This window comes from Pseudopipra pipra, chromosome 1 (assembly GCF_036250125.1).
Source record: "Pseudopipra pipra isolate bDixPip1 chromosome 1, bDixPip1.hap1, whole genome shotgun sequence".
NCBI classification, from domain to species: Eukaryota; Metazoa; Chordata; class Aves; order Passeriformes; family Pipridae; genus Pseudopipra; species Pseudopipra pipra.
In genome coordinates this window covers 130,365,108-130,390,579 of record NC_087549.1, presented here as the reverse complement: position 1 = coordinate 130,390,579, position 25,472 = coordinate 130,365,108, and the positions used below count along the sequence as shown (strand labels likewise).

The 25,472-nt window shown below is 41.1% G+C and overlaps 2 protein-coding genes across 15 annotated transcripts in view; one reads left to right on the top strand and one right to left on the bottom strand.

The window, feature by feature from the left end:
* The window catches only part of DYNC1I1 (dynein cytoplasmic 1 intermediate chain 1), a 188,105-nt gene extending 175,313 nt beyond the window's left edge, over positions 1–12,792 (top strand). For all 8 annotated transcript variants that reach the window (XM_064677031.1, XM_064677047.1, XM_064677039.1 and 5 more), the window contains one exon: positions 11,827–12,792. In XM_064677031.1, coding sequence (XP_064533101.1) covers positions 11,827–11,937 — 111 coding nt within the window. In that variant the 3' untranslated portion in view covers positions 11,938–12,792. The remainder of the gene's footprint in view (positions 1–11,826) is intronic.
* A 5,642-nt stretch (positions 12,793–18,434) lies between these two features.
* The window catches only part of SLC25A13 (solute carrier family 25 member 13), a 102,076-nt gene continuing 95,038 nt past the window's right edge, over positions 18,435–25,472 (bottom strand). For all 7 annotated transcript variants that reach the window (XM_064676940.1, XM_064676976.1, XM_064676956.1 and 4 more), the window contains 4 exons: positions 24,535–24,673; positions 20,648–20,806; positions 20,477–20,567; positions 18,435–19,581 (listed from right to left, as the gene is read on the bottom strand). In XM_064676940.1, coding sequence (XP_064533010.1) covers positions 19,392–19,581; positions 20,477–20,567; positions 20,648–20,806; positions 24,535–24,673 — 579 coding nt within the window. In that variant the 3' untranslated portion in view covers positions 18,435–19,391. The remainder of the gene's footprint in view (positions 19,582–20,476; positions 20,568–20,647; positions 20,807–24,534; positions 24,674–25,472) is intronic.

Here is a 25,472-nt window from a genome sequence, read left to right as displayed (position 1 = left end):
AGTGTTCAAAGATTAAGTAAGACATGGTAGTTACAACAACATGCACAATCCAGGCATAAAGGATAATTAAATGGATTGTGTGGCACTGCATGAATTTCACCATTGATATTTTGCTAGGGAGGTTGGAATGCTGGCCTCAGAGAATTTTAAAAGCATATTTTAACATGGCAGAATCTCTTACTAGTTTTTGGAAAATGTAAAGAGCTAAGGTTTTTATTTTCTTCCCTTCTACCCCCAGTTTTATAATATTCAGTCTTGAAAGACTTTTAAAACTGGAAGCATTTAGAGATGACCAAAAAAAAAAATACTAGGAACTTCAGCTTTTTACTTGAATAATATCTGAACTATGGAGAAGAACAAGCTCCTCATCCCTCATCATTTGAATTTTGACTGATATAGTCAGTATTCACAAAGGGATTTTTGAAGTAGGTTAAAAAAGAACTCCCTAATGAAAAAAATGCACTAGTTTGAAATCAGTCAATTTAATTACTGTGTTTTATGAAGGCCATTACCCGTTGCTGATTACTAGGGTGATAAAATCTTTAAGCTTTGGTAGCCTCCATAGGGGGTGAGCCGATCTAAGTAGAGCAAAGTCCAGTCATTATCACCCTAAATACTTGTGTTTCTCATTACAATATTCATTACTTTAGGTTACTGTGAACGCTTTGAGGTCTTTTTGTAAGCACTGGTTTATTCTGTTGTAGAAAAACAATGTTGTTATGTTGGTAAGTTAAAACCAAGCATTTATATACTTTTAGAGTTTAAAATGGAACTTGGCTATATCCATACATAAAAATGTATAGATTTATACTTGTGATATCCCTATACATGCATATTGGTGGTGGAGTGCTTGTCAATGAGGTCATACTAGTCTGATAAGAAATGGAAAAGGATATGAGTTACCTTGTTCTTTCGGTGTGTTTTGATACTTAAAGAAGCTGTAATGGAGGCTTGTGTTCTTAATAACAATCTTTATTAGGGAAGGGAAAACCGAGCCATGCCCTAATTAATCTGAGTTACCTAAGGCTGGATGCTGAAGATTGGAGCTCTTTATCTCCAGTGCCAGCCTAGGGCCTTTTGCTTCCTTTTCCCTGCCACCTCTTGCACATCATGTGGAATCAGTGGCTCTCTGCCTTTCTCAGTCTCCATCATCGTGGCCTTCAGACTTACAAAGCAGCTTCATAAAACAGATATTATTTAAAAGATGATGCAAAATCATTTACTCTTTTGTTTAAAAATGTATATTTTTTAAAAAAAGAACACTTGAAATATATCAGGGAGAGGTGTGGATCCGGGGTACTGGGAGAGAAGAATAGCCTGTAAGAAGAGGCAGAAGAACTTGGTATGACTAAGCCAGGGAACTCTGAACCTGCTGGCAATATAGATGTTTCATATCCTTTCATATCCTAGGAGTGCTTGGGGCCAGAGAGGGAGAAATAGTGAAGCTGAGGACATGCTGCCAACAGTGCATGTGGCTGCAAGCTGGCCATGTATTCAAGTCAAAAATTAGAATAATATTTTTAGTATCAGAAGGCTGAAGTTTCAGAGCAGGTAGAGGCAGTAGGACCTCTCAAAGCGGAGCCTGTCAACAGGATTTCGTGATGTGCTGGTGTGTGATACTGCAGTGGGTCACACCTGCTGTACAGGGTCACTCTCCTGCCTATGCCCTGATGTATGCTTGCTCTCGGTAACAACACAGTTCCTTCTGTTTCTCTCTCTAGAAAAGTGAACACGAAATTCCACTTTCATTCTACTATCTGAATATTACTTAATAAAATGAAAGGAGGGAGTACCAGATTTTTAATGAAAATATCCTTTTTCTCATTCATTGACTAGACAGTGGAAGTAAACGGACATTAGTGAAAACAGACAGAAAAGGGTGGGGGATTTAAAGAGTTATACTAAAAATTCAATTGATTCTTTATTCTTAGCTTCCAGTTGCTTATGATGAAATATTTCAGTAATTCTCCAGAGACAGCTTACTTGTTCCCTGGAGAATTTCACGGGGTAAAAAGACATGAGTTTCCAATATGATACAAGTGTCTTTTAAAATGATTCTTCAACTCCTCATCATATGAAATAAAAGACTTAAGAAACCCAGTCAACCAACCAACAAAAATCTGGCCCTAGTCCTTTTTATTAATTTGCACACTATTTTAAAGCTGACTTATGTTTCCTTTTCCTTTGCAAAGGCACAGATCCTCCCCCTGCAGAGAGGATCAGAGAGAACAAGCCACATGTGACAGGAGTTAATCATGTAGCTTAATGCACTATTAGAAGGCACTCAGATAACGAAGTGATGAGAGTGGCAGAAGAGAAGCAGTAAGAGATCATTCCCTTTCTGCACAGTAAAGCCTGCAGAAGGGGGAGAAGAGAGAGCTGTATGGTATTTTCCTGCTGAACTGGGAAGCAATGGCAAGAGAGAAGGGGTAAAGGGAGGCCCAGATTGGACATACCACTCTGTCCACATCGGCACTACTGGTGGCTTCAGTGCTATCTCCTCAGTTACTGCTTCTCCTGAAAACTTGTCAGGAGGCTTAGTGGAAAAGATAATCTGTGTCCAGGCTTTCTGTGGTAGTTGTAGCTGAGGCAGTAAAACCTGAACGAGTGCTGGTCTGCCCTGTCCTGACCCTGTATCCTGGAACACTGTGGGGGGATACAGCTGTAGTCAATGCATGTTAATAGTGTCACAGAGTATGTATTTTAAATATCTAGTTATTCTGTTGGGTAACATTTTCTCTGAAAAATACAAAATTTAGTTTAAGCTCAGTTTGTGTGCAGCAATTTGCAAATTTCATTAGAATTCGTGAGTTATCACTGTGGTGTTAAAACACTTCAGGAACAAGAGCTGCTTTGTATAATTAATGTTCTTCATGGTGCTTTTGTGGTTTCAACCTGTCACATCCAGTAGCAGTTTTCATTTTGAGAATCCTTAACTATGTTTTCAATCTTTATGGTTTGCAAAATGGTCTGTATTTTGAACATGAAAAAATACTTAATTTGTGACTTGGAAAGTAACAGTAAAACCTAAATACCAGCTGAGGATAACTCTGGGCCTTAATGCATCCTATTTTGCAGCTAAAATTCTATATTCATTTAAATGTGAAATGTATACTCCAGTGCCTAGAGTGATGGAAGAATCTATATCTGAAATGAAGAAAAAAAAAAAGGAAAAAGAACATAACAAAACCCCCTGCTATTTCATGGATGAGCTTTTGTAGATAATGGGATGTATTCAAAATCTCAGAGAAAACAGCAACTCTCCTGCAAACTTAAAATCTTTGAGCAGTTCATAAGCTACTTATGGTGAGAGTCCATTTGCCAACTGAGAGTCAGAAAGCTCTGGCAAAAGTCCTTTACAGTTCCTACTCTGCCGGATTTCCGGGCATGAATCGTGACGTGGACACGGCCAACTTGGTTTAGATAGAAAGCAAGCTGAGCTGAAGATGGTTTATTCCCTTCCCTGAGGCAATAGTCCTTCACTCAGCTGAACTTCCAGGGAGGCACCTCTGCTAGTGCAGCTACCCCATGGACTGAAGCTCTGGTGGTATTTCCAGTGAAACTCATGGGCTCGTCCTTCCAGTCAATGTAGTTGTCAGTAAAAAAAATGTAGATATTGGAAAGAACAATAGGTTATGGGCTCCTTCTAGTTTTGATTCATTTAGTATTTTTAGGCTTTCTTGTGCCATGATGACAACTGATAACATAATTTGTAGAGGAGGAATTCCGATCCCTTAGCTCTAAATGTTAAATGTCCTGACAGTCATGTAAAAAATTCGTGGAGTTTTCAATGGCTTTGAGAAATGTCAATCGGAGCAGGACTGAGATCCCCATGGGAGATGAATGGCAGGCAGCATGACTGAATGTTTTTCTCAATCCACCTGTAAATTGATGCCATTACAGAAGAAGTGGAATGGTAGGAACTACAAAAACTTTGTTTTTTAGGGCATCAGCTCTGTTGAATCAAAACTGTTGGCTTTCCTGAAGCATGGCAGATGCTCTTTCTGCTCCTGTGGCTGATTAATTATATTAAATCTCTTCTGTTTCCAAGGACTTACAGGCCAATAGTCTCCGCCATTGAAAGTATCACTTGAGGAGACACATAGGAGAGGCTCCTCCCAACATGACTAAGTGAAAGCACTTCAGTGGGCTTAAGAACAAGCTATAAGTTTATAGTCAGTGTTACTTTTTTAAAAATAAGAGATGATTTAAGGAAATAAAATTATTTAAATTTCAATTTTCAGTCACCTCTTTCTGGTGACTGGTGATTACTCAATATTTTATCCTCTGTAGTCTATATCAAGTGCAGCATTGTGATACATTAGTTGAGGAAGGCATAATCTGTTTGATAGCTTGGACATCAGCATGAGCCAACTCTAGTATTAGAGATGGAACTGTAGCATTGTCTACAATTAAAGATACTTTTCACTTCCTTGTTTTCTTTTCCATATAGCCTATCAAGTTGTAATCCTTCAGGGTGGAGTTTTTCATAATTTGTGTTTGCTTCCAGCACAGGTTTTGTTGTTTCTTACTTTTTTTTTTTTTAAAGATTAAAGACAGTGTCATAAGGCAAAATGAGTAACATGCTCAAACTGAGGGAGTTAGCTTTAACTCTGACATTTCCTATCTTTGAAGTGTTACAGTCTGCAGTCTTAATGTTCTGTTAACATGCATTTATGTGTCATGTATGTATAATTTACGGGCTATATTTTACTCTGTTCTCATGTTAGACTGGCATCAAGATGACTGATGCAGACAAAGAGTACTAAGTTTTCAAAAGAATTAATGGGCATTCAAATGCTTCAGTTCCTATGTAGGCCCTTTATACAGTGTATCTTTGCACATTACATATAAATTATTAAAATAACACCATTGTTAGCTTGGTATTCAAAACATAATTTGCCATTAACTGTGTAACAATTCAGCAGCTACTGTTCTTAGAAGAAAAAAGTCAAAGTCTGCTGAAAGCTGATTTGGTTTTTGTTTGAGATTGTTGTTTTTTTTGATAGTAGCTAATATTTTGTCTTCTTTTTACTAAGGCAGCACTAGTTAAATCAGACTCTGCTGGTGAATTGCAAAGAAATAAATCACAACAGACATTAATCTAGATGAGGGCTAAGTAATTAACTTCATAGAAGGGTAGTGTATACTGTGTCTGTGACACTAGACTGACTGCTGTGCATAAAATAAATGCAGTATTTAGGCTGCCTATGGTATTCCACCCCTTCAATTAAGTAAACAAATATATATAGAGCTACTCTGGAGTGTATCCTTTGTGGTCTAAACACTGTATCTTATTAAAATCATCTGCATGCAGTATGTGGGGTTTGAGTTCCTGCCAGTGGTTTCATCCATTGTTAACAGTGATGTTCAGCTCTCCCAAGAGTTAAATACAGTGGTACTATAGTTATGTGAAAAGGGTGCTCTTGATTACTTCGGTGGCCATTTCGCTGCATATTACCTCCCACTTTGTTTCCATCCATGTGTGTGGCACAGGGTGTTGCCTGGAAAAATATAGACTTTTTCAGGAAAAAAATTATCCATATAGGTTGAGAAAAATATCAAAGGTGATCTGTAATTGATTCTGGGGGGCAAGAGCAGGGCCAGAATAGGTGCATGCCTGCCTGCTCTGTTTGTGTATCAAGGTATTTACATTTGCATATCTGTTTTCAACTCAACAATAGTGATAAAGCATCTGTTGAACTCCAGAAGATAGGATCAGTTCTTAAAGTGGAACTGTAATTGTTTGTTATTGTTTGTATTACAATCCTCATTCTGCAAGTGCTGTCTTTTACCCAGAAAACGAGACCAATTGCCTGTTCTACTTTTAGAAATCATCAAGTTCAAGTAGTTGTATTTTGTCATCATGAAAAACATTTTTACCTACAATGTCATAACTGCATTCAGATGTTAATCTATTGCTCAAAGTATTTGCAGCAGATTTCTTTTCAGTACACCATTTAATTTTAGAGGGTGATATGGACAATATAGGGTGACAAAAATTTTGCTCAGAGAATATATAGCTAAAATTACATTTGCCTGAAGCTATGTTTATTTGATGATGCTATTAAATTGAAAGAATACTAAAATGGTGATAAACCACATACAAAAATAACTTAGTATGAAGTCTGAGATTTTAGTCATTAGTTTACCAGACTTGGTGTTGTCCACAAATTCAGATTAATCTGAATATTTACTAAGCTTTAATTAGCTCTCTCTTCAAAGAGAGTTTAACTTGCCCTTCTAAAAAGTTATAATACCAACAGAATAGTTTAGAACATTAGTTTTCATGTAGTTTTAATTAGTATTTATTTATATTTTTATCAGTTTTTACTTTCCTTGCTAAATTTTCTGGTAAATATGGCTGTATGGAAGTGGAGACAGGTAAACAGAATTGTCTAAAATAAGGTCAGCCTTTGCCTCCAAACAGCAACAAACCAAAATGCAACTGATGAAAGATGCGTGTTAATGGGAAAGTTTCTGATCTCTGGGAGCGCAGTGATTAGCTACAGAAACTCATCAGTTTAGATCTGAATGAGTTTTTTCTTAACACAAAAATAAGAAAGCATTGTATTTCCATGAAGTGTGTTTGAATGGGTCGCAGATTTTTGAATTGGGGACCACTGTCACCCTTAGAGTGTATCTTGGACCACCATGCAGGCTCGTCTGCGAACTTCTAATTGAAAACAGTGTGCAGCAGTCGGGTTGTGCAGGCCACTGCAGACCACATACTTTGGCAGATCATTCCGAGTCGTGGCGTAACAGTTCATTTTCAGATTCTCCATTTACACCTGTGTCCATGGGATGTGTGTGTTAGAAGTGATTACAGGCCATTCTGGTTGGAAAAATTCGCCACTTTGGAACAACCCCTCAGTCAGTGACAATGCTGAGGAGGTTCTTCCCATGGCTATTTTTGCTTTGAGGCTTCTGAACTCTAGGTGAAGACAAAAAAAAAAAGTGACTATTAAGCTGGTGATTGGGATTGCACAATTATTTCACCAGTGATCAGCGCTGCAGGTTATGACCCAGTGTCTCAGTGACAAGTAAATTAGTCCATGAGGTACAGTCATTAAAAGGAATGTAACAGGTTCAACATGGATGACTGTGCTCCCTTTGAGCCTATGGGACAGTAGGTTCTCCAAAGTGGAGGTTGCTGCTGCTGAAATTGCATTTTTTTAGTTCTTCTCAGGAGAGTCCTCAGCCCTCAGAGGAGAGCTGTGATGGACAAGAGCATGGATGGATGAAGGCAGGAAGAGTTTGTCCACACCCATCCCAGAGATTTACAGGCTCCAGGGAAGGCAAGGAGCCAGGAATAAAGTGAAATATCCTCAATGAATAATTCATTTGTTGGAAAGTGGTTTTTCAGGGAAACTGAAGCCATACAGAGATTTGGACAAATTCAGCTGAAATACTCTCAGCCATAAAAAAGATGGATAGGAGGGGAATATACAAAAATCTTGAAATATGTTGTAATATTTTGTTTCAACCATCTGGATAGATTCCTTTAAAAGGCACATTCAAAGCCTTGGGTTTTTGTCTCAAAATAATTCATTTTTCTTTCTTTTTTTTCTTTTTTTTTTTTAAATATACATAACTTAAAAGAGCAAATGTACTAGAAGGTGCTAAATGATCTGAAAAAGAAATTGATGCTGATTTGTGTCCTCAGGCACTGTTATTTTGTTCCTTTTATGCTTGCATAGGGAGCCCAGGACTAGCTGACACAGCGGCCAGCATCGTGATTTGTCTGGTCAGAGCATCTCCTTTTCCTGAGTTCTGGTGTAGTTCAGTGAAGCTGCTAATAGCACAGTTTCTGGGAAAACACAGGAAACATAGCTTGTGTTTGTAAAATCTCTGGTGTATGGATTGGAAGGTTTGCACACCTCGGTGAGAAGATGGAGGAGGCTGGTTTTGGTGAAGTTCATATTCACACTGCTACCTGCGGCCAGGTGGCCTGGCGAGCCTCAGGGCTCCAGGTCATCCATCACTACTACTGACCATCTCCTTGGTCAGTAGTAGTGTGGAGCAGGGCACGTGTTGGTGCTTTAGGGCAGGAAAGCTAAGAGGTAAATAAAGCGCTAGGCTAGAATGATCCCTCAAGAACAGAGAAGCTTCAGAAGGTTCAAGGACTCTGTGGTGGCACTGTGGGATACAGTTTAGCTGTGCACTGTGTAAATCATGAGGAATTGTGACACATTGGCAAGGCAAAGACAGGAAGATCCTGGTAGTCATTCCTTTTGATAATACTGGTTTTCTTCATTAGAATTACTGTCTGATGCAACCTAAATGTACCATGGTGCTTAAGTTAAAGCAGTGTGAGTAATTTAGTCAATTAATTAGGTGGGGGTAGCACTTACCTTCCATTGCAAAGGGATCAAAGGAAAACACTTAATAGCATTTATATTCTTGTTGTTCTGCTCCATACCTTAGCATCAATTCATTCAAATAAACCTCTGACCCAAATGTTAATGTAAGTTATTAAATTATTCTGCTTTGGTGAACATTTCTACCCTGTATCAATGTCACAACTGCTGGAACTCAACACATGCTGCTTTGTAGTAACTGGAAGTGGACAGAAAAATGGCCACACGAGTGAGGAACACCCAGATAGCTCTAAACCTCTGGCCTTCCTCTATGAAGTATTTCCTTGTTTCTTCCACCAAAAAAACATGTGCAGAGAAGCTGAGAGGGAGATTCCACAGATAGACCTGGGCCTCCAGCACTTGTGGGTGTCAGTGTCCCCAGATGAAGGAATCTGAATGGAAAATTACTAGAAGGGGAGCATTAATACAGAGAAGAATTTGAATTGGAGTTTGTGGATACTTTTTATTTGTGGTCTTCTGCTATTTAAGTGTTGTGGTTCAGTAGTGGGGCCTCTGCAGAAAGAAGGGGGCATGGAAAATAAAGGATAATTTTTCCTTTGACTTCATTATTGCCAAGGTTTCCCTCCACATCGCTGAGGAATTTATATTAGAGAGGTTTATTCTACTAACAATCTATTAGCAGGATTGGCCCCTTATTGAAAGCATGATGCAGTGCATAAGATTAAATAAGGTAAAATAAGATTAAGTTGTAAGAAGTTACTGTGTGTGGACACTGAATGTTTTTACTTCTGTGCTAGAGGTATTCACTTTGGTCATTGATTGCATTGTGAACTGAGCCATTAGAAATGGCCCAGACCTTGCTAAGACTGTCAGCTAAGAGTAACACATGTAATACATACATTCCTGGGGAGATTCTTCAAGTTTGAGATACCAAGTCGTTTCAATAGCCTGGACTTTGATTTTATTTGTCTGTGGTCATGCTGTGGAGTAAAGGCAATTAAATTATCTCAATGTCATAAATATATTTAATTTTTTTCTTTAGAATGACATATCTTCTTCAGCCATTTAATAGAATTTAATACTGTTTAGGATTTTAAAAGACAAGGAGAAATGAGGCTTTATTAAATTCAGTAAGTCCTTTGCCTAGGATATTTTTCTGCTTTAAAGATTTTTCTACTTGAAATAAGTGAGACTCATTTCATGTTTCCATTCAAGAGTTTGACAAATGGTAGTGCTGTACACAATCACAAGAAATAAAATCTTTTAGGACACGAGCAGCAGTAACAAGGAGATGGCTATACAGCTGGTTTTGGTTGTATCTCTGATAGAAGGATCTTTGCACTGTCCTTAATACTATACAGAAGGTGGTATAGGTCTGTGGCTGTGACTAAATGTGTGCTATGGTTGTGTGCTGGTTCACTGACCTCCGTTCAAGTGTTACATTTTCCTCTGCTGAAGGTTTTTGAAAGAACAGAGCGGTCTTTCAGGTGTAGGCCATACCAGATCCACATCTCTGTGTGTGAGCATGGGAGACAGCTGTCTCGAATGATTTATTTCTGTAACTCTGGTCTCTGTCATCCACTTTTGGCATTTTTCTCCTTTACTTCTCCCAGGAACAAAGAAGGGAAAACCCAGAGACTGCAGTGACGCCTATTAAGGCTTTCTCACGGATTGTATTTCTCAATCCATAGCCTCAACAAATGCTGAACTGTACTATATTCAGTGTTTCAACAGGCAAAAAACCAAACTCTTGCACACCAGCCCTTCATAATGTCGCTGATCACAGTCACTCATATATACCCAATACATGGGAAGCTTTAATAAACATGCTGTGTTTTCTCCCAAAATACTGCATGTAGAGCCAAAGCTAGATACAAAATAGTTGAAAAACTGATAATCACCCATGAGATCTGTTTGAATCCAATATTGCATTCCCGTCCATGAGATTAACACTGCACTGCAGCAGTGTATGTGGAGTTTTCACATGCATAATCTTGGGCAAATATACAAGCTTTTTCCCCAGCTGGTCATGTAACAGATCCTTTTCGTAGTCTCCAGTTCTGTGTATCCAGCTGAGATATAAGGAGAGGAAAATAATTTGACTGTATTCCAGTACCATGTACCCTAAAACCTCGTGTGCACCTATGATCTACTAGTGCCAAATAGATGTAGTTAGCGTGGTACTTTTGGTAGTGTTTGGTCTTTGTAAAGATTTAAGTCAGTTCAGATAGAATATTGGGTAGTACAAACTGGATTAGCTACAGTCATACTCATTCTTCAGTCTAAAGGTATCCATTTGCTAAGGTGGACAGCAGTTTATGTAAACCCTGTTGTTTCCAAACAGTTACGTTCTTCAGTACCAAGCACTGCGTAATGTCTTGAAACAGTTATTCTTTCATATTACATTCAGGACATGACTGAAGGGCTTCAAGAGGGCAGTAAAAATGTGTATGGTTCATGTGGATGTTTGTTGCTGTTTTCTGGAATTTGAGTTAATGAAAACAAAGTTTGAGAAAACTGCTTGGTTTGTTTTGGTATTTTGTTTTGGTTTTTTGTTTTGTTTTGGTTTTGGTTTTTTTTGTTGTTGGTTTTTGTTGTTGTTGTTGTTTTTCCTTTTTAATTATCTCAATCCCAGCTTGCATTATCTTCTAGAAATTCAGTATTGAATCCAGCTGGAAGTGACTGCAGTATTATTTTGCCATAGCACTAAAGCGTTTTGTCTGGAAGCTCAGCTATTTAGATTACACGTCCCTCTTGAAGCTTAATGTTCAAGAGCTCTTCATTAGAAACATCAATGGTATTAAATAGAAATGGATCTAGCATGATGTTATAAAAAAAATCAGAGCAGTAATGTAGTATCCACTTGGTATAACATTTCCATTATAATAAATTTAATGTAGCTCTGAATTCTTTAACATAGAGGAGGGTAACTAAAATAACACAATATATTTATTTTACTACTATAAAAGCTTTAATGAACTTCAGGAAAATAGCTTCAGTACAGTGTTGTAAAAGCTCTGTTACCTTGTGCACACTGACCTCAGTCCTGCAAACAATTACACTTGGGCACAGCCCTGCTGACTGCCAATGGCCAGCTCGTCTGTAAAGTGAAATATGCGTGTGTATACTTGTAGAGATCAAGGCCTCGCTCTAGTTTGGAAAATTTGAAATATTTTAACCGAGGGGTAGGTTTTGCAGCAACACTCCAGCAAGAAAGTTTTCCTTAAAATCAGGCAGATAAAGCTTTTTTTCTCTGCCACTGACTAAAAGCTGCTCCTAGCTGGTACTGAATAGGAAACTGCCAGGTGTGCCCTGTGAACTTGGCCATGCTTCACAGATAACCAGCCCACGGCAGGTTGGTGAGGCCTATGCCTTGGTCCTTCACCATGCACAGCCACCCTCATTGCGGTAGGAGCTCTCCTCAAAGGAGGTGCCTCAATTTTGGGCTAGAGAGAGAACCAGTTCCCCCTCCAGTCTCTTAATTCCCTGTTGGTTTCTCCCACAGCTGGCTGTTCCACACAACGACGAGTGGACCCGCTTTGCTCGGACCTTGGTGGAAATCCGTGCCAACCGAGCAGACAGCGAAGAGGAAGGGGCAGTGGAGCTGTCGGCCTAGAGGAAGAGGAGCTGCAGTGCCTGCCATCGCCAGAACAGCAGCTTTCACCCGCTGAGTACGCCGGTGTTCAGTGTCAGAGTCTGTCTTGCTGTGGCTTTTGATGCCAGTGTACATGCCAGTATTGCTCAAAGCATTCTATATTAATCACACTGCTTTACACAAGGCTGAAAATATCCAGAGCATTTTCATACTTTATATTTCTGTCTGAAAAGTAAGAAAGAAAAGACAAATCAACCCTTTATGGGTTTAGTTGTTGCCTTTTAACTACTTAGTAGCTGTATTTAATAGCTAGAAACCCCTGGTTAAACTTGTGCTCACATTGCCCTTCTGGCATAGTCCTATTAAATCCATATGAAGCCAGATATGATTATGTGCAGATGTGGTGTGCTTCACTGTATGGGACTGGGCCAAAGACTTTAGATGTGGTGTTTCACATGGTGACTTACATTATGAATGGATGTACTATACGAAAGTTGCTGCTCCTTATTTATTGCGGTGTGCTGCATGGAACATATTTATTTGAAAGCATTAAAATAAACGATCCTAAAGCATGTGCATAATGAGAGAACTGCATTGTCTGTGTGCTGCTGTAGAGGTTACATTAAAGTCCACGTAACAATTACAGTACATCAGTTGTGCTTAAGATATAAGATCTATAAAGGTTGGCTTGAGTGGATGGAATGAGTTTCCTTTCCTTTTTTTTTTAAGATGCCTATTATTTCTAGGCACTTTAACTATATTTCAAATACAGTTGGTCACTGATACTTGTCATGCAAGTTAACACTAACAGTCTGACTAAGGGTTGTGGTTCCTGAGTATGACACTAGTATTTGCCAATAAAATGTATCAGGCCTGTTCTGTTGCAGTGTGGTTAATCTTTCCTTGCCAGCAGTGCTCAGCGTGTTCATTACCAGTCACTGGTGAAGCACTGGGAAAATGTGACTGCCCTGACTCACAGAATGCTCCTGCAGCTGCCATGTAAATAGATACCTTTGGTACGGGACTGGCCAGTAATGGACTTGAGCGCATCAGATCCTGTTACAGATTTTACATGAGCAGGCACTAAGGAGTGTCAGCTTCTAGGCTAATTTTTATTTTTCCTGCGTCCTTAGCATGCTCACTTGCACACATGTGCACACACAGAGAAGCACTGTGCTGCCATATGTGATGAGAGAAAAGGAATAGGAAAGACAAGGCCTCCTCAGACTGTCTTGAGAGACAGGTTGGGACAGGGGACAAGGGAATAGGCTCCTTTATGATAATCTCTTGTGGCCTGAGAAAAGAAACAGAGTGCAGACTGATTTCATTGAGTGCTGTGGTCCAGAGGGACGAGACTTGGTGGTGAGGCTGCTCGATACATTCATGTCACAAAGCTGCTGGGCCAGAGCACAGCTCTGATGCCTGCATTTAGCAGCGGTTCACACTCAGAGCCATGGGGTGAGCCATTACAGCAAGAAATGCTGTGAGTCAGACAAGAAAGATCTTGTATGTTGCTTGTAGGGAACCACGTCTTGTCTTTGCATAATCATGTTGAGGAATATATCATCTAATCATCTTTGAGGCTATAGTCTAAGACTAGGCTAAGAAAATGAATCCTTTGGAAAAGCTACATTTCCCTTATCCTCTTGGTGGTTAGAAATAACTCCCAGTGAGACTGCATGAAGAAAGTGCTACTTTCTTCTTCACGGTGCAAAGTGAAACTATCTGCCAGTGCCCATGGAAGTGTTCTGCCATTGGGCTGAGAGGAGTGTGATGACCGACTACACACAGCAGAGATACATCAGCCACTGGTCCTGTAGCTCCCTGAGGTTGTAGCCATGTATTAAAAAGCTCTGTGTTCCTGCTGCTCCCCTGGGTGCTTTGGGAGCTGTCCTGAAGGACCAATGTAGCACTTGCAGCACTTCTGTAGCTTAAAGGTGAATGCTAACAGCCAGGTGAGATAACTGTAAAGCAGCAGTTTAGACATCACCTCTGGGGTTTTTCCCCAGTTTTGCCCTGTTTTCCTTTCAATAACCATATGCAAGTGTTATCTGTATATGTGGGTAAAGTAGTTGTGGTACAAAGTGGAAGTGGGGGAGGCACAGTTGGCCCACACTTGGGTCACAAGATTAGGAACACGTGCTCAGGCAGATACACAGCAGAGTACTGCTGACATGGGAAGCAGAGGTGGGTGCTTGCTACCCTTCCACCTGCTAAGTAAATCCACACCTCAAAGTGTGGGACACCCTCCTGTTACACTGTGGTGTAACAGGAAGGGTGTTTAACTGATGTCATCTCCTGTTCATCGTAACCAGTGCAGTGGGAATGGCTGGCAGATATGCTTCTTCTTTTTCCGTATTACTGTTCGGGGGGCTGCATGTTCATGTCCAAGCTTCCTTACTTTATGGCATTAACAGCTTGTAAAATGGTTTTAAGGGCAGCCTCAGAAGACCTTCAGCATTTGCTGCTGTGTGCGAATCAATATAACCAACTCCTTTTTTAAAATTTTTCCTTTTTTTTTTTGTTGTGAGGTTTAGCAGCACATAGAGGGAACAAGGAAAAGATGCAGATTTCTACAGAAATGACCAGGTTTGTAAATACAGAGCAACAACATGAAAGGGCCATTTCACACAGCTAAAAGTAGATGGAAGAGCACCCAAGAAGAAGAGGCATTTACTCCCCTTCTGTTGCTCGTGATGTTGTGTGGTGGAGTTTCTGACCCGCCCTTGTTGCTGCCCTTCCAGGAATCTCCCACAGTTCTTGTTTGTTTGATTTTCCTGCTGCTAAACAAATAGCTCCACTTTACTGGCTTTCCAAAAAGAGCCTGTATGACAAAATGTTCCTCAGAATCTGCCCAGTAGGGAAATAAATACAAAATTATCATTTATTTTGAGCAAAGAGATATCATCGTCTCCAGGCTCTTTAGCCTACAAACATACAGAGAACAGAAGGAAGAACATGAAGAGTATGTCCCGTGCTCTAGCACTGCTGGGATGCTGCCATGACTGCTCCGGGTGTGGAATGAGTCAAAAACAGCCTGGCTCTGTTTTAGGACCATTGCAAGTAAGCTTTCTGTGAAAGACATAAACTGTGTGCTCAGACTGATCTGGAGAGCACATCTGAACCACAGAGGTCGGAAAAAGCAAACCCAACTAGGACAGAAGCAGGCAAGTGGCAGGAAAAGGCTGAATTGAGGTTTAAGATGGAGGAGAAGACTGCGAGGTGGATGTGGAAGGGACACATCTTGAAATTGATGAAGGGAAGACCTTGATTTTGGTGCCAAGGACTTGGGATTTGTTCTGAAAGAAGGTGCGAAAGGACATAGCGAAACATGACAGGTGGCCCTGGGGGTGGGAGCTGAAGGCATTTGCTAAAAGGGGAAGCAGGGTACTTCACCTTTATGACATGTACTCTGTTCAAGAGCCCCCATGGTAACATAGAAAGAAGATGAGCTCACAGAGCAAAACGGCATCCCGTGTAGAGTGGGATGGTCTCCACTGACCAGTGACAAAGGAGACTCTGCTATCATCAGGGCAGCATCAGTCCTAAGGAAGGACTCAGCACCTAATGGTGCTAAAGAGTAGCCACCTGTCCTTGAGAAGCTCACAGAACTGGTTCTCCTTCAGTCACGAGCAAAGCTACTTCTGTAGTAGCACCACTATGTCTGGTACACAGTGTCTGCACAGCCTGGGGTGTGAGTAAGCACAGAGAGAGGCCAGGCAACCCTTTGCAATGTAACTACAGCAGCTGGAATGAATCTCGTAAGCAATGGTACTGCTTCCTGCTGCAATGAGGAACAGTGCAAGTAGCAGTTAAAATGATAAATACGCTTCTTATAATGTCATGTCTCTGAGGGGCAACAGACACCTCGATGACGTTCAGCACTGGGAGAGGCTGCCCGAGCTCACAGCCTGAATTATCCAGTGGCAGGTGGCATTAAAGAAGCTGCTTCATGCCAGGCTGCTTCTGTGTTATTTGCTGTGTTTGAAGCTCTCTGGAGACACTTAAAATACAAATGTCTTGAGACTTCTATATTCCCAACCATTAAATAACTTACAAATGATCACCATCTCTAGAAATCGCCTTCTAGCTTATGCAAAAATGGCAAATATTTAAACTGAAAACAAAGTCTGAATTTCACAGCAGTATTTAAAAAGCTGTAGGATTCCCAATAGTCCCTCTGCCACGTGTGCATTGGAGAGCTGAGGAGCTCAGCAGTAGGCAGCGTGACATGTATGCACATCATGCAGACTGTCCCCTCCTAAGAAGATGCAGAGCAGTTTGTCAGGTTTTATATTTTTAGCAGGTTTAGAAAAACCTGCTCAAGTTATTTTTGAAGCCTGTGGTATGTTTGCTCACACAAGTGTCCCTGCAAACTGTCAATATTAAGTCACCTTAAACCCAACCAATTCCCTGGTGACTAGGCAGAAAAGCATCTCTCAGCTTCTACTGGACTGAGAAACGCAAATATGAGGTAACTGCTCCAGAGACACCCCTGATGGTAACATCACCAGTATTTGGTCATTTCTTTTTTTCTAGAAGTGCTGTCACAGGGAGTTAGCTGGGCTGCAGGAAGCAAGTGAGGTTACATTTTATCCATTTGCATAATTCACTCAGAAACCCAGAGAGGACAAACATTGTCCTCAGGGCCTTTTGTTTGTTTGCAAGGCAATCTGACAATTTCTTGGCCTGTAAACTTTTCAGAGCAGGAATGCATCCTTTTGTGTCTAGAGGAAACCGACTGCGGGCACAGATCTTCCCCAAGATCTTTGAAATGTTTTGAACTGGGTTGCCTGTTAACCAAGCAGCCACTGGCTCTTCAGCCCTTCTGCCCCTGCCTCCACTGTCTACTGGCTCTGAAAAGATGGGCGGAAGGAGAGAACAATCCTCCAGAAAAGTTAATGGGAAAGGGAAGGGCCACCATGGGTGGGAGTGTCAGTCAGCCCTGCTGATGTGCCTGCCAGGGAGAAGATGAAGGCTGTGGCCTTCTGAGATGGATCTGCCATAGGAGAGCTGTGCCTGACCTTTGTCCCTGGGATGGGAGCTTTCTCCTTCATCCCTGGAATAAAGAACAAGTCATAAATATACTGCTAGGCCTGGGAACGAGAGGGCACCAGGAAGCAGGGAAATCGGTCTGAGTTATGCTTTGTTTTGTGGAACACAAGCAATAGTCTTTACCACACAAGCCAAGAAGTTGTGCAAGCCTGACAATAACCCAGCTCTAATTCCTCTTCTGTTCCTGGCTGCAAAGCCCCAGCAGCACTGGGGTTTGGTGTCAGGCAGCAGAGGGACATGCTCTGGAGCGTACAGCCTGGGTGTCCCTCTCCAGGCTGAGCCAGGAGGGAGCAGCTGCCGGCCAAGCCCATGCACGTGGCCAGGCACTTCCTCTCCTGGACCGGGAAGAAGGTGCAGTTCAGTGCTCAGACATCGCCCCTGAGCTGCTGACTTTCCACAGAAACCGTTGACAAGGTATGTCAGGCAAATGCGAGGGGTGAAGTGTAAAACCAGCTCTTATGCAGCCTGAAATCTCAGGTGTCAAGCACAGGCAGCTCCCAGAGAGAATGTTTAACTCTTATGACAAGCCTTAACCAAAAATCCTGACAGTTAATTTTGAAGTAATAAAAGGGACAGCTTTTTTTCCTTCCATTTCTGAAATGAAGGAGCTGTCATTTGGGGAGACTCGGATACACAGGGCTGGGAGGAAGCAGCTGGTGGCTGTCAGAGCCCAGTGCAGTCTCTGCACACTGGTTTAGCCAGACTCCAAGATGCAGCTTCAGATAAATGTCATCTGCTCCCCACGTCTTAACATGCCTGAGTACTGCAGACGCTATTCCTGCCCCGCCTCAATTTCACTGGTAACTTCAAAATACAAATTAATCCAAGAGAATAATTTTTATGATGACCCAAACACAAATGCAAAACCAGAGGGATTTCCATTTCAGGATTTCCGCAAGTTACAGCACAACAATATGATATTGCACACCAAACTCATTCTTCTCCAAAGATGCTGCATCTGTGCATTCCCTCAGTTTACAGCCAAGGTTGAAGGCAACCACCCAAAGGAGACAAGCAAGACCAAATTTCCTCCTGATCTTAGGAGATATTATAGAAGATATCCAACAGGACCTTCAAATGACTAGGTAATTAAGCTGTTCATAACTGTTAACCTCCACCCAAAAGTAAAGGTCAAAATATAATATCAAAGCTTACTCCAATCCTGGCTTTTGACTGAGGAAAATTTTCTTTTTTTTTTTTTTTTTGAGTGACATCTCCATCAATAGATGTCTTTTTTATGCAGGGGAATTGAGGTAATTTGTTCTCAAGCTGCAGGTGTTTTTGTAGCCTACAAGTGCAAATATTAACTTTATCTTAACCTGACTTTGTAACTGAAGTTGAACAAGACCTTTGATGTACTGCACTATTTCCGTAACAGAATACCATGTGTGCATCTGTTTGAAAGGTTTATTTCTATCTTCATAAATACAGAATTTTCTAAACACTGTGCAAGGCACCAAAAATTAAGTAAAATCTTTTATTTTAGATTATTTTAATCTCTTTTGACTTGATGAAGTAAATAAGAATCTGAAACCACCTATTTGCCAATTACAAGCCAGCAATTAAGGCAGGTACCATTGATACAGTGCATGAATTTTCTATTGCAGTTATTTAAACAAGCAGCGTTTTACTATAGAAGTGCATATACAAACTGAATTCCAAACACCAGCAACCCAAGATAGGCACCTAGTTATGAAATTTCCTTGTATGTGTAGTAGAATGCCAAAAGTTCTGCCATAAAGTGCAAAGACTATGGACAATAACACTTTCTTTTGAGCATTTTGATACCAGTAACATAATACAACGGCTAAACATTTATAAATGTGGTTTTCATTACAAAAACATGTTCCACATAAAAGCTTCATAATACGATCCAGAAACAGAAGTTGTGCGTGTACAGATTTAAAAAGTTGAAGCTGTACTGGCATACTTAGGTACCGGGTATATATTTGCTGACCTCTGCAGACACGCACCAAGTTTATAACCAATTTACACATACAGTCAAAATCATTCTGCTTTGAGCACCGTGATATCCACTGAGTTTTTCCATTCGAGTGACGATGTGCGACATCTGCCCTGGTAATCTGCAACTGCGCACTGCCTGTAAAATGATCTGGTTCACAGCTCTCACCCAGCCCTCCCTAATAAACGGAACCTAAAATTAGTGTCTTCCCAACACAAGCACATGTCAGATGTAGACAAATACATTCATGGTCCCAAACTTAAAACAACTGGTAAGAATTTCACAGTGATCTGGTTACGGAAGCACAAAGACAAATGATTACGTTTAAGATGAAAATTACCTTAAAACTCAAATGAAGCTAAACTTTTATATGATGAGAAGCTAAAGGAACAAAGTATTAACCAATTAGAAAAGTGGCTCTTTCCCAACTAATAACAAAAACCCTACAGCGATAAATTTAGGGTCCTACTGCTGCAGCAGCCTTTGAGGTAGGTGGTGATGGCTTAAACCGAGGTAGGTAAAGTCCAAACTTGTTTTCAATCCCTGCAAAAGTGGCAACTGCCAATTTATAACCGCCAACATGGTCAGGGTTAGGAGCAGGGAGCGTGATCCTAGATTTAGGAACTGTATCTGATCCAGCTGGTTTTCTGCAAAATAATAAAAATAATAGATTAATTTCCATAGAGTAAAATCAGTATTCACAAAACTCTCCTCCATAAAGTAAGTTTAATAAGACATCTGAGTGTACTTCCCCATAAGTATCTAAATTAAATGATGCAATGTAAGGAGACATACCCTGTTTTAAAACCTTCCAGAACAGTTAGGAGCCTTCATGATGATGATGGCCAAATCCAGATAAAATTTGCAGTGCATTAATAGAGACTGCAGTGTGGAGCAGCAGGGGTTCATAAGTCTTTGCTTCAGTGCACAACCAATCCAGGAACCTAGCAGTATTTAAGTAATTTTTGTTGTGGTTTTCAAACTGCTGTCCCTAAAGATCCATAAACAGTCTGCAGCTGCTCCTGGGATCAAGTTAAACAGCAATATGCACATCCACCTGTATTGTTAACAAAGGCAGGAGGCAGACCTGAAGCCCCAACAACAGGTTTTGAACTTGGTGACAACTATAGACTTTTTTGGATGTCAAATGCCCTGTCTAATCAGGTACAGCTGATCAGGTACAGGGGTACAGCTCCTCCACCAAATAATGAGGATTAATGCAGAGCATATCCTGACTTGGCAGGTATCACATTTCCCCTGCAGTTATATCCTCAGCCCACTATTTGGCCTCTCACTGTCTCTGTTTACACTAACATAGGTCCTCAGCTTGAAATGGTGATAAAAAATGTGGTAATACCTTGCTATGAAACAGGTACTGGAATATCATCCCAACCTTCACCAGTGTAGTGTGGTTTAAGTAATATCTACAAAGCCTTTGCAACATGTCCTAGCAAGACCCTGACATGTTGAGGAGCACCAAGACCCAAACAGAACCAAGTGTAGCTTCAGGGTCCCTGGTAGATTCAGGCAATATATACTTACACTCCTCCAAAGTCCACATACAACCATCTCTGCAGTAGCTCGTAAGTCACCAGAGTTACACCAAACTGAGGAGAAGATCGAAATACACGAGCTTGAAAGAAAAGAAAAGAGCTCCTAAGTGACAAAAGTCACAAATAGAAATCACTTGGCAATCCAAGCTCTTTTACACACCTCCTGCTCCTTTCCACAGAGCCTTTGGACCTTCCTCTCGCAGGATCTTGGCAAAGCAGTCTACGACGCCGCTGTAGGTGGTCTGTCCTGCCCGGGCTGCCACCTGTAGCCTTGTTTTGATCACATCTGCAGGGGTGACCAAAGAGGCTGCAGGCATACCTGCACAACACAGAAATCATCAGGTGGATACCTCTGGCTTGTCACACGTGATACACACCTCAATTACCCAGGGGTAAGCGGGCCTTTCCTCCTTACACCAGGAGAATCCAGTCACATTTGATTTAAGCAGAAGCTGGGAAGCAAAAAGAGGTGGTTGTTGTGGACATGGCTTCACCCAGAGAGAGCTTCTCCCTGAGAAACAACAATATCACATGCTTCCTGCCAAGCTGGGAGGCATGGACTGGAGTTTTCAGTGCCAAACAGAAACTGGCACAGTTAGTAAGAACAAAGTTTTTGGAGGTAAGGTTTACCCTTTCCTTTTCATGCTTCTCTATGGTACCTGGCATCCTGGTTGTACACTGTGCTAGAACAGCCTGTACACAGATACACACACACACACACACACACAAACACCTCTCATGCAGCAACGTCACCGCAAAACAGATAATGCCATGCATGCTTAGCAAGGCATGGGAGCTAAGGCTTACAAAGGGTCATTCTTCTCATCAGGAATGGCAGACAGCTCAGCTGCAAAGCCACAGCTGACATCCTCATCAGAATATTTGGAGAAAGATTTAAATTTACCCTGGCAGATAATCAACTGAAAGCAAAAAGTACCAAATTATCAATGGGTGGTATTTCTAAAATCATTCCTATCCAAACTGGGGCTGCCCATGTTTGGAATTGAAAAAAAAAACAAAACCAAAGAAAAGCACCGGGACTGTACCCAGAAGACACTGTCTCTTATGGTTTTATTACTTTTCCATTCTGCATCTGTTCCAAACCAACTTGGCTAGATGTATAAATCTCCTTTCCTTATTTTTTTTTTTTCAGGCTTAATAATTCTGTAACAACTTTTGTCCAAACCAGCATGGTTTGGCTTCAAATTCCAGAGCACCCTTCCTGCAGAACTGCTCCAAGATATCTAAATGTGTGCATATCACCAAAAGAAGAGCTCCTCCTCCTCTCCTGGACCCCCCAAAATAATGCATACGCTGAACTTGCACAGTGGGCTGTCTGGCAGGCAAGTGCTAAAACCTGGTCAGGGTTTCTGAACTCCAGGAACACTGAAATTCCTCTTTGCTTAGCCTTACCCACATGAGGATATTGCTTGAGTCTTCAATTTAAAGATGGACTTTTGTCCTTCAAAAGCCAGCCAGTGTTTTCAAGGAAAACTGAAGGTCATACTTAGAAACAATTCTGCTTACTACACATTGACTTCCATCTTCTTATTCCACACTCTATATTGCTGAGGATATTTTGCAGTTAAAGATGTTTTAAATCCTTTTTAGGAGCTACGTGTACAGGACAAAAGACTTTATAGACAAATCGAATTTACAGATTGTTGCCACGAGGAACTTACAATCAGAATGTGACAAATAGCACAGCAGGAGCTGACAAGAAAAAAGAGGAGTGAAGGGAGGAGAAGGAAGTTCATGGAGGCAATAAGCAGACAGAGCAAATTAAGGAGAGATCCTGTAGATGATATTAAAATCATTAGAAAATGCCATGGCACAACAGGTTGAAATGTCTGGTGAACAGCGAAAACCAGAAGCAGATCAAGCTAGAAGACATGCATGTTGCCTGTGACCCCACAGTGAAAAGGAAGACAATGTAAGCAGTACAAGCAACGCCCACTAGCAAAGGACACAGGTGCACATATGACCATGGCCAGCTTGAATAATCCAGCACCACGGGCTGTGGAAATGGGGAGTTTCAAATCTGCAGCCAGAGCTCATGCACACATCTGAAGTCCAATGACCAGGTGAGATCCCTTGCCACAGCAGAGACATCAGCCCAGAGACTGAAGCCAGAGTTTCAGAGGTGGTGGGGTTTTAGTTTCGTCTTCTCCTTGACTTTCTCGTGGCAAAACAGTTGACACGTGCACCCCTGCAAGGCTTTACTTGTACCCAGTAAAATAAATTTCTTGTTTTTGTAAACAGTACGATGAACATTGTATCTCTAACACTATAATTTGCTCATGAGATTTAACCTAGGATGGGATTCACAGGAAGCACTGGATAAAATTCACATTATAGCTAGATTGGTGAGCCATATCGGCAACAATAAAGACTGCTTCTGTGCCCGAACTTCAAAGGGACGGTTATCTCAGTCTGCAATCACCTGACAATGGCTAGAATGAGAAAAATAGGAAAATCTAAGAAATGACTAGGCTTAAAAATGCCAGCTTATGTTTCAAGTCTGTAAATATGATCTAAAGTTCAAAAATTGTTTTGTTCCATTAAAACGGGTGAGAAATAAGCTGGCTGTAAAAACTTGTGTTGCGGGGCTTGGAGCCTGGCCTAGGAATGGGGCGGGGGAGGGGAGAGGACACGGGGGTTTAAGCAGCAGTCATTGGAACACAGCTGGTTTTGCTAGTGCCAGGTTGTTCCTCTGGACTATGAGCTACTGAATAGAGAGCTACATGCTTCAACAAGACAAATCAACTGATCTTAGCTATCATCTAAGACCAGATATTGGCTACAAAAGGACCCTCCTCCTCAAGGGACATGGCCCTGCATATAATCTTGACAAGAAGAATTTTCTCAGGGAGAAGAAAGCTCAAAATCAAATGAGAAAACATTGCTAAACCACCTTTCTGTACTGGATTCGTGGCACTCCATCATTTTTCTCATGTGGTAGGTTGCAGTAGCCTGCGAGGGGCCACACTGGAGGAAGAACTTGGCTGCAGCTCAGACAGACCAACCAGCCTCCAATGAACATGGTGGAAATACCTCCTGATGTGAGCCCTCCTGCTTGCTACACACCCACCCAGAGGTCCTGTTGCACAAGTTTGTAAGACCATTTGTTTCCTGGGGGAAAAACCGTGGACACAGCAGGAGGATGTTTCTCAAGCTGCCCTCTCCAGGGGGCAGCTACCAAGTGGTGGTCCCCCTTGGATGTAGAAGTTGGGTGCTGTGGTGGAACCAGCTTTGCAGCAGATGCAAAGGCAAGATGAGGCTTACAAAGTGTGTCTCTGTCTTTTCCCTTAGGCTCTGGCATGCTCAAGTTAAATGCATCTGTGAGAATTTAAGCATGATTTGGCTTTTCTGTCTGTTATGCAGCAGACTAAAACAAACAAGTGCTCGAGATCACACTCAGCACCTCTGTCATATCTGGTACACTAGGAATTAGCAACCTGAACACCAGAAATGTTTTCAAGCTTTTCTGTTTTGTTTCTCTTTTGATATTAAAAAAATGATAAACGTAAAATCCTCAAGAGCCAAGTAACTTCATGGGACACTGAGGGTAGCAAGCACTGTCATCACTTTGTCACCTGTTAGTCATTGTGTTTGGAGAGTTGTATTGCTAGTGTGGCTTCTGGACTCTATATATCAAAATTCAAGATTCATTTTAGCATAAAGAATTTCATGAATGCCATGATTTTGTTTATAAATCATTTCAACAAAACATTACCACTCAGTCAGACACAGCCAAAACCAGCACAGTAACTTCACAAGGAATGATGATATATGGTAACAAAATATCAGCACTTTATTTTCCCTTTCTTTCACTTCCTGAACATTATGACTAAAACAGGAACTTGTAGTATCATTAACATCAACTCACTCTACAGCACGGTAACTTTGTTGTTTCTGCGTCAGGCTGCAAATACAGTACTGTTGTATATAGTCCTTTAGAGCATCTTTTGTTGTTGTTCTCACTGCCATAACTATTGTGCTGCCTGTGCAATACAGTGCCATGCAAAACAAAATCTGGGCACTTACCAGCTATTGATCCAGCCAAGAGCAGATTTCCAGGGCTAACCCTCCCATCTTCACTTGCAAATGAAGCTTTCAAATGAGCATAACAAGGGAAGTAAATGGCAGAGAAGGGGATATCACGCAAAAAACATGCCTTAGCACCCTGTGTTGAAAAACAGAAGAAGTTTTGTAAATGAGCAAATTTAACACCATGAACTAGGAGCATCAGAGAACAGAGCAATATCGGGGTTTTTTGGTTTGTTGTTGTTTGTTGTTTTTATGGGGGTTTTTTGCTGCAAAGGGCTTATAGAAAGAGCAATTTCTCCTCTCAAAATTTTGAGAGATCCATGTATTTCACCCCACAGAGGAGTGTCTGTGTGTTGTTTCTTGGTTCAGTAATTTCTGTCACTATATGTATCTTGTCTACTTATGCTCCCTCACTCCGTGGTACTGTAGTTATGTGCTGGTAAAGGAGAAATGTCAAGTGTTTGAGTAAACTCTGATACACTTTAAACAGTTGACATTGTAGTCATGAACCTGTAGTGGGAATTTAGGATGTGTTTGAAGGAGATTGAGCCACAGGACAGGTCTGTCCTCTCCCATTCCCACTTAAAATAAATACTTCAGGGAAAACAGTGCCCAGTCCATACACCTACAGAGACACTTTAATTTATAATGCAACATATATCAAGGGAAAGAGGCAAACAAAGAGAGTAGGGCCATAACACTAAGTCTTTTGTGGAACAGTAACAGTACGATTTACATATGAATTTTCAAGTACAAGTTATCTAGAATACAGTTTATTTCAGTAAATTTCATCTCCTACTGTTAAATTTGTGGCATAAACAGCCAACGAAGCTACCAGCAATACAGCTGGTTTCCAATCTAAGAGGGTGGTAAACAGGCAAGGAAAGTTTTGGGGTACTAGCAAGCAATCAAAAAAAAAGAGCCAAAAGTCCACT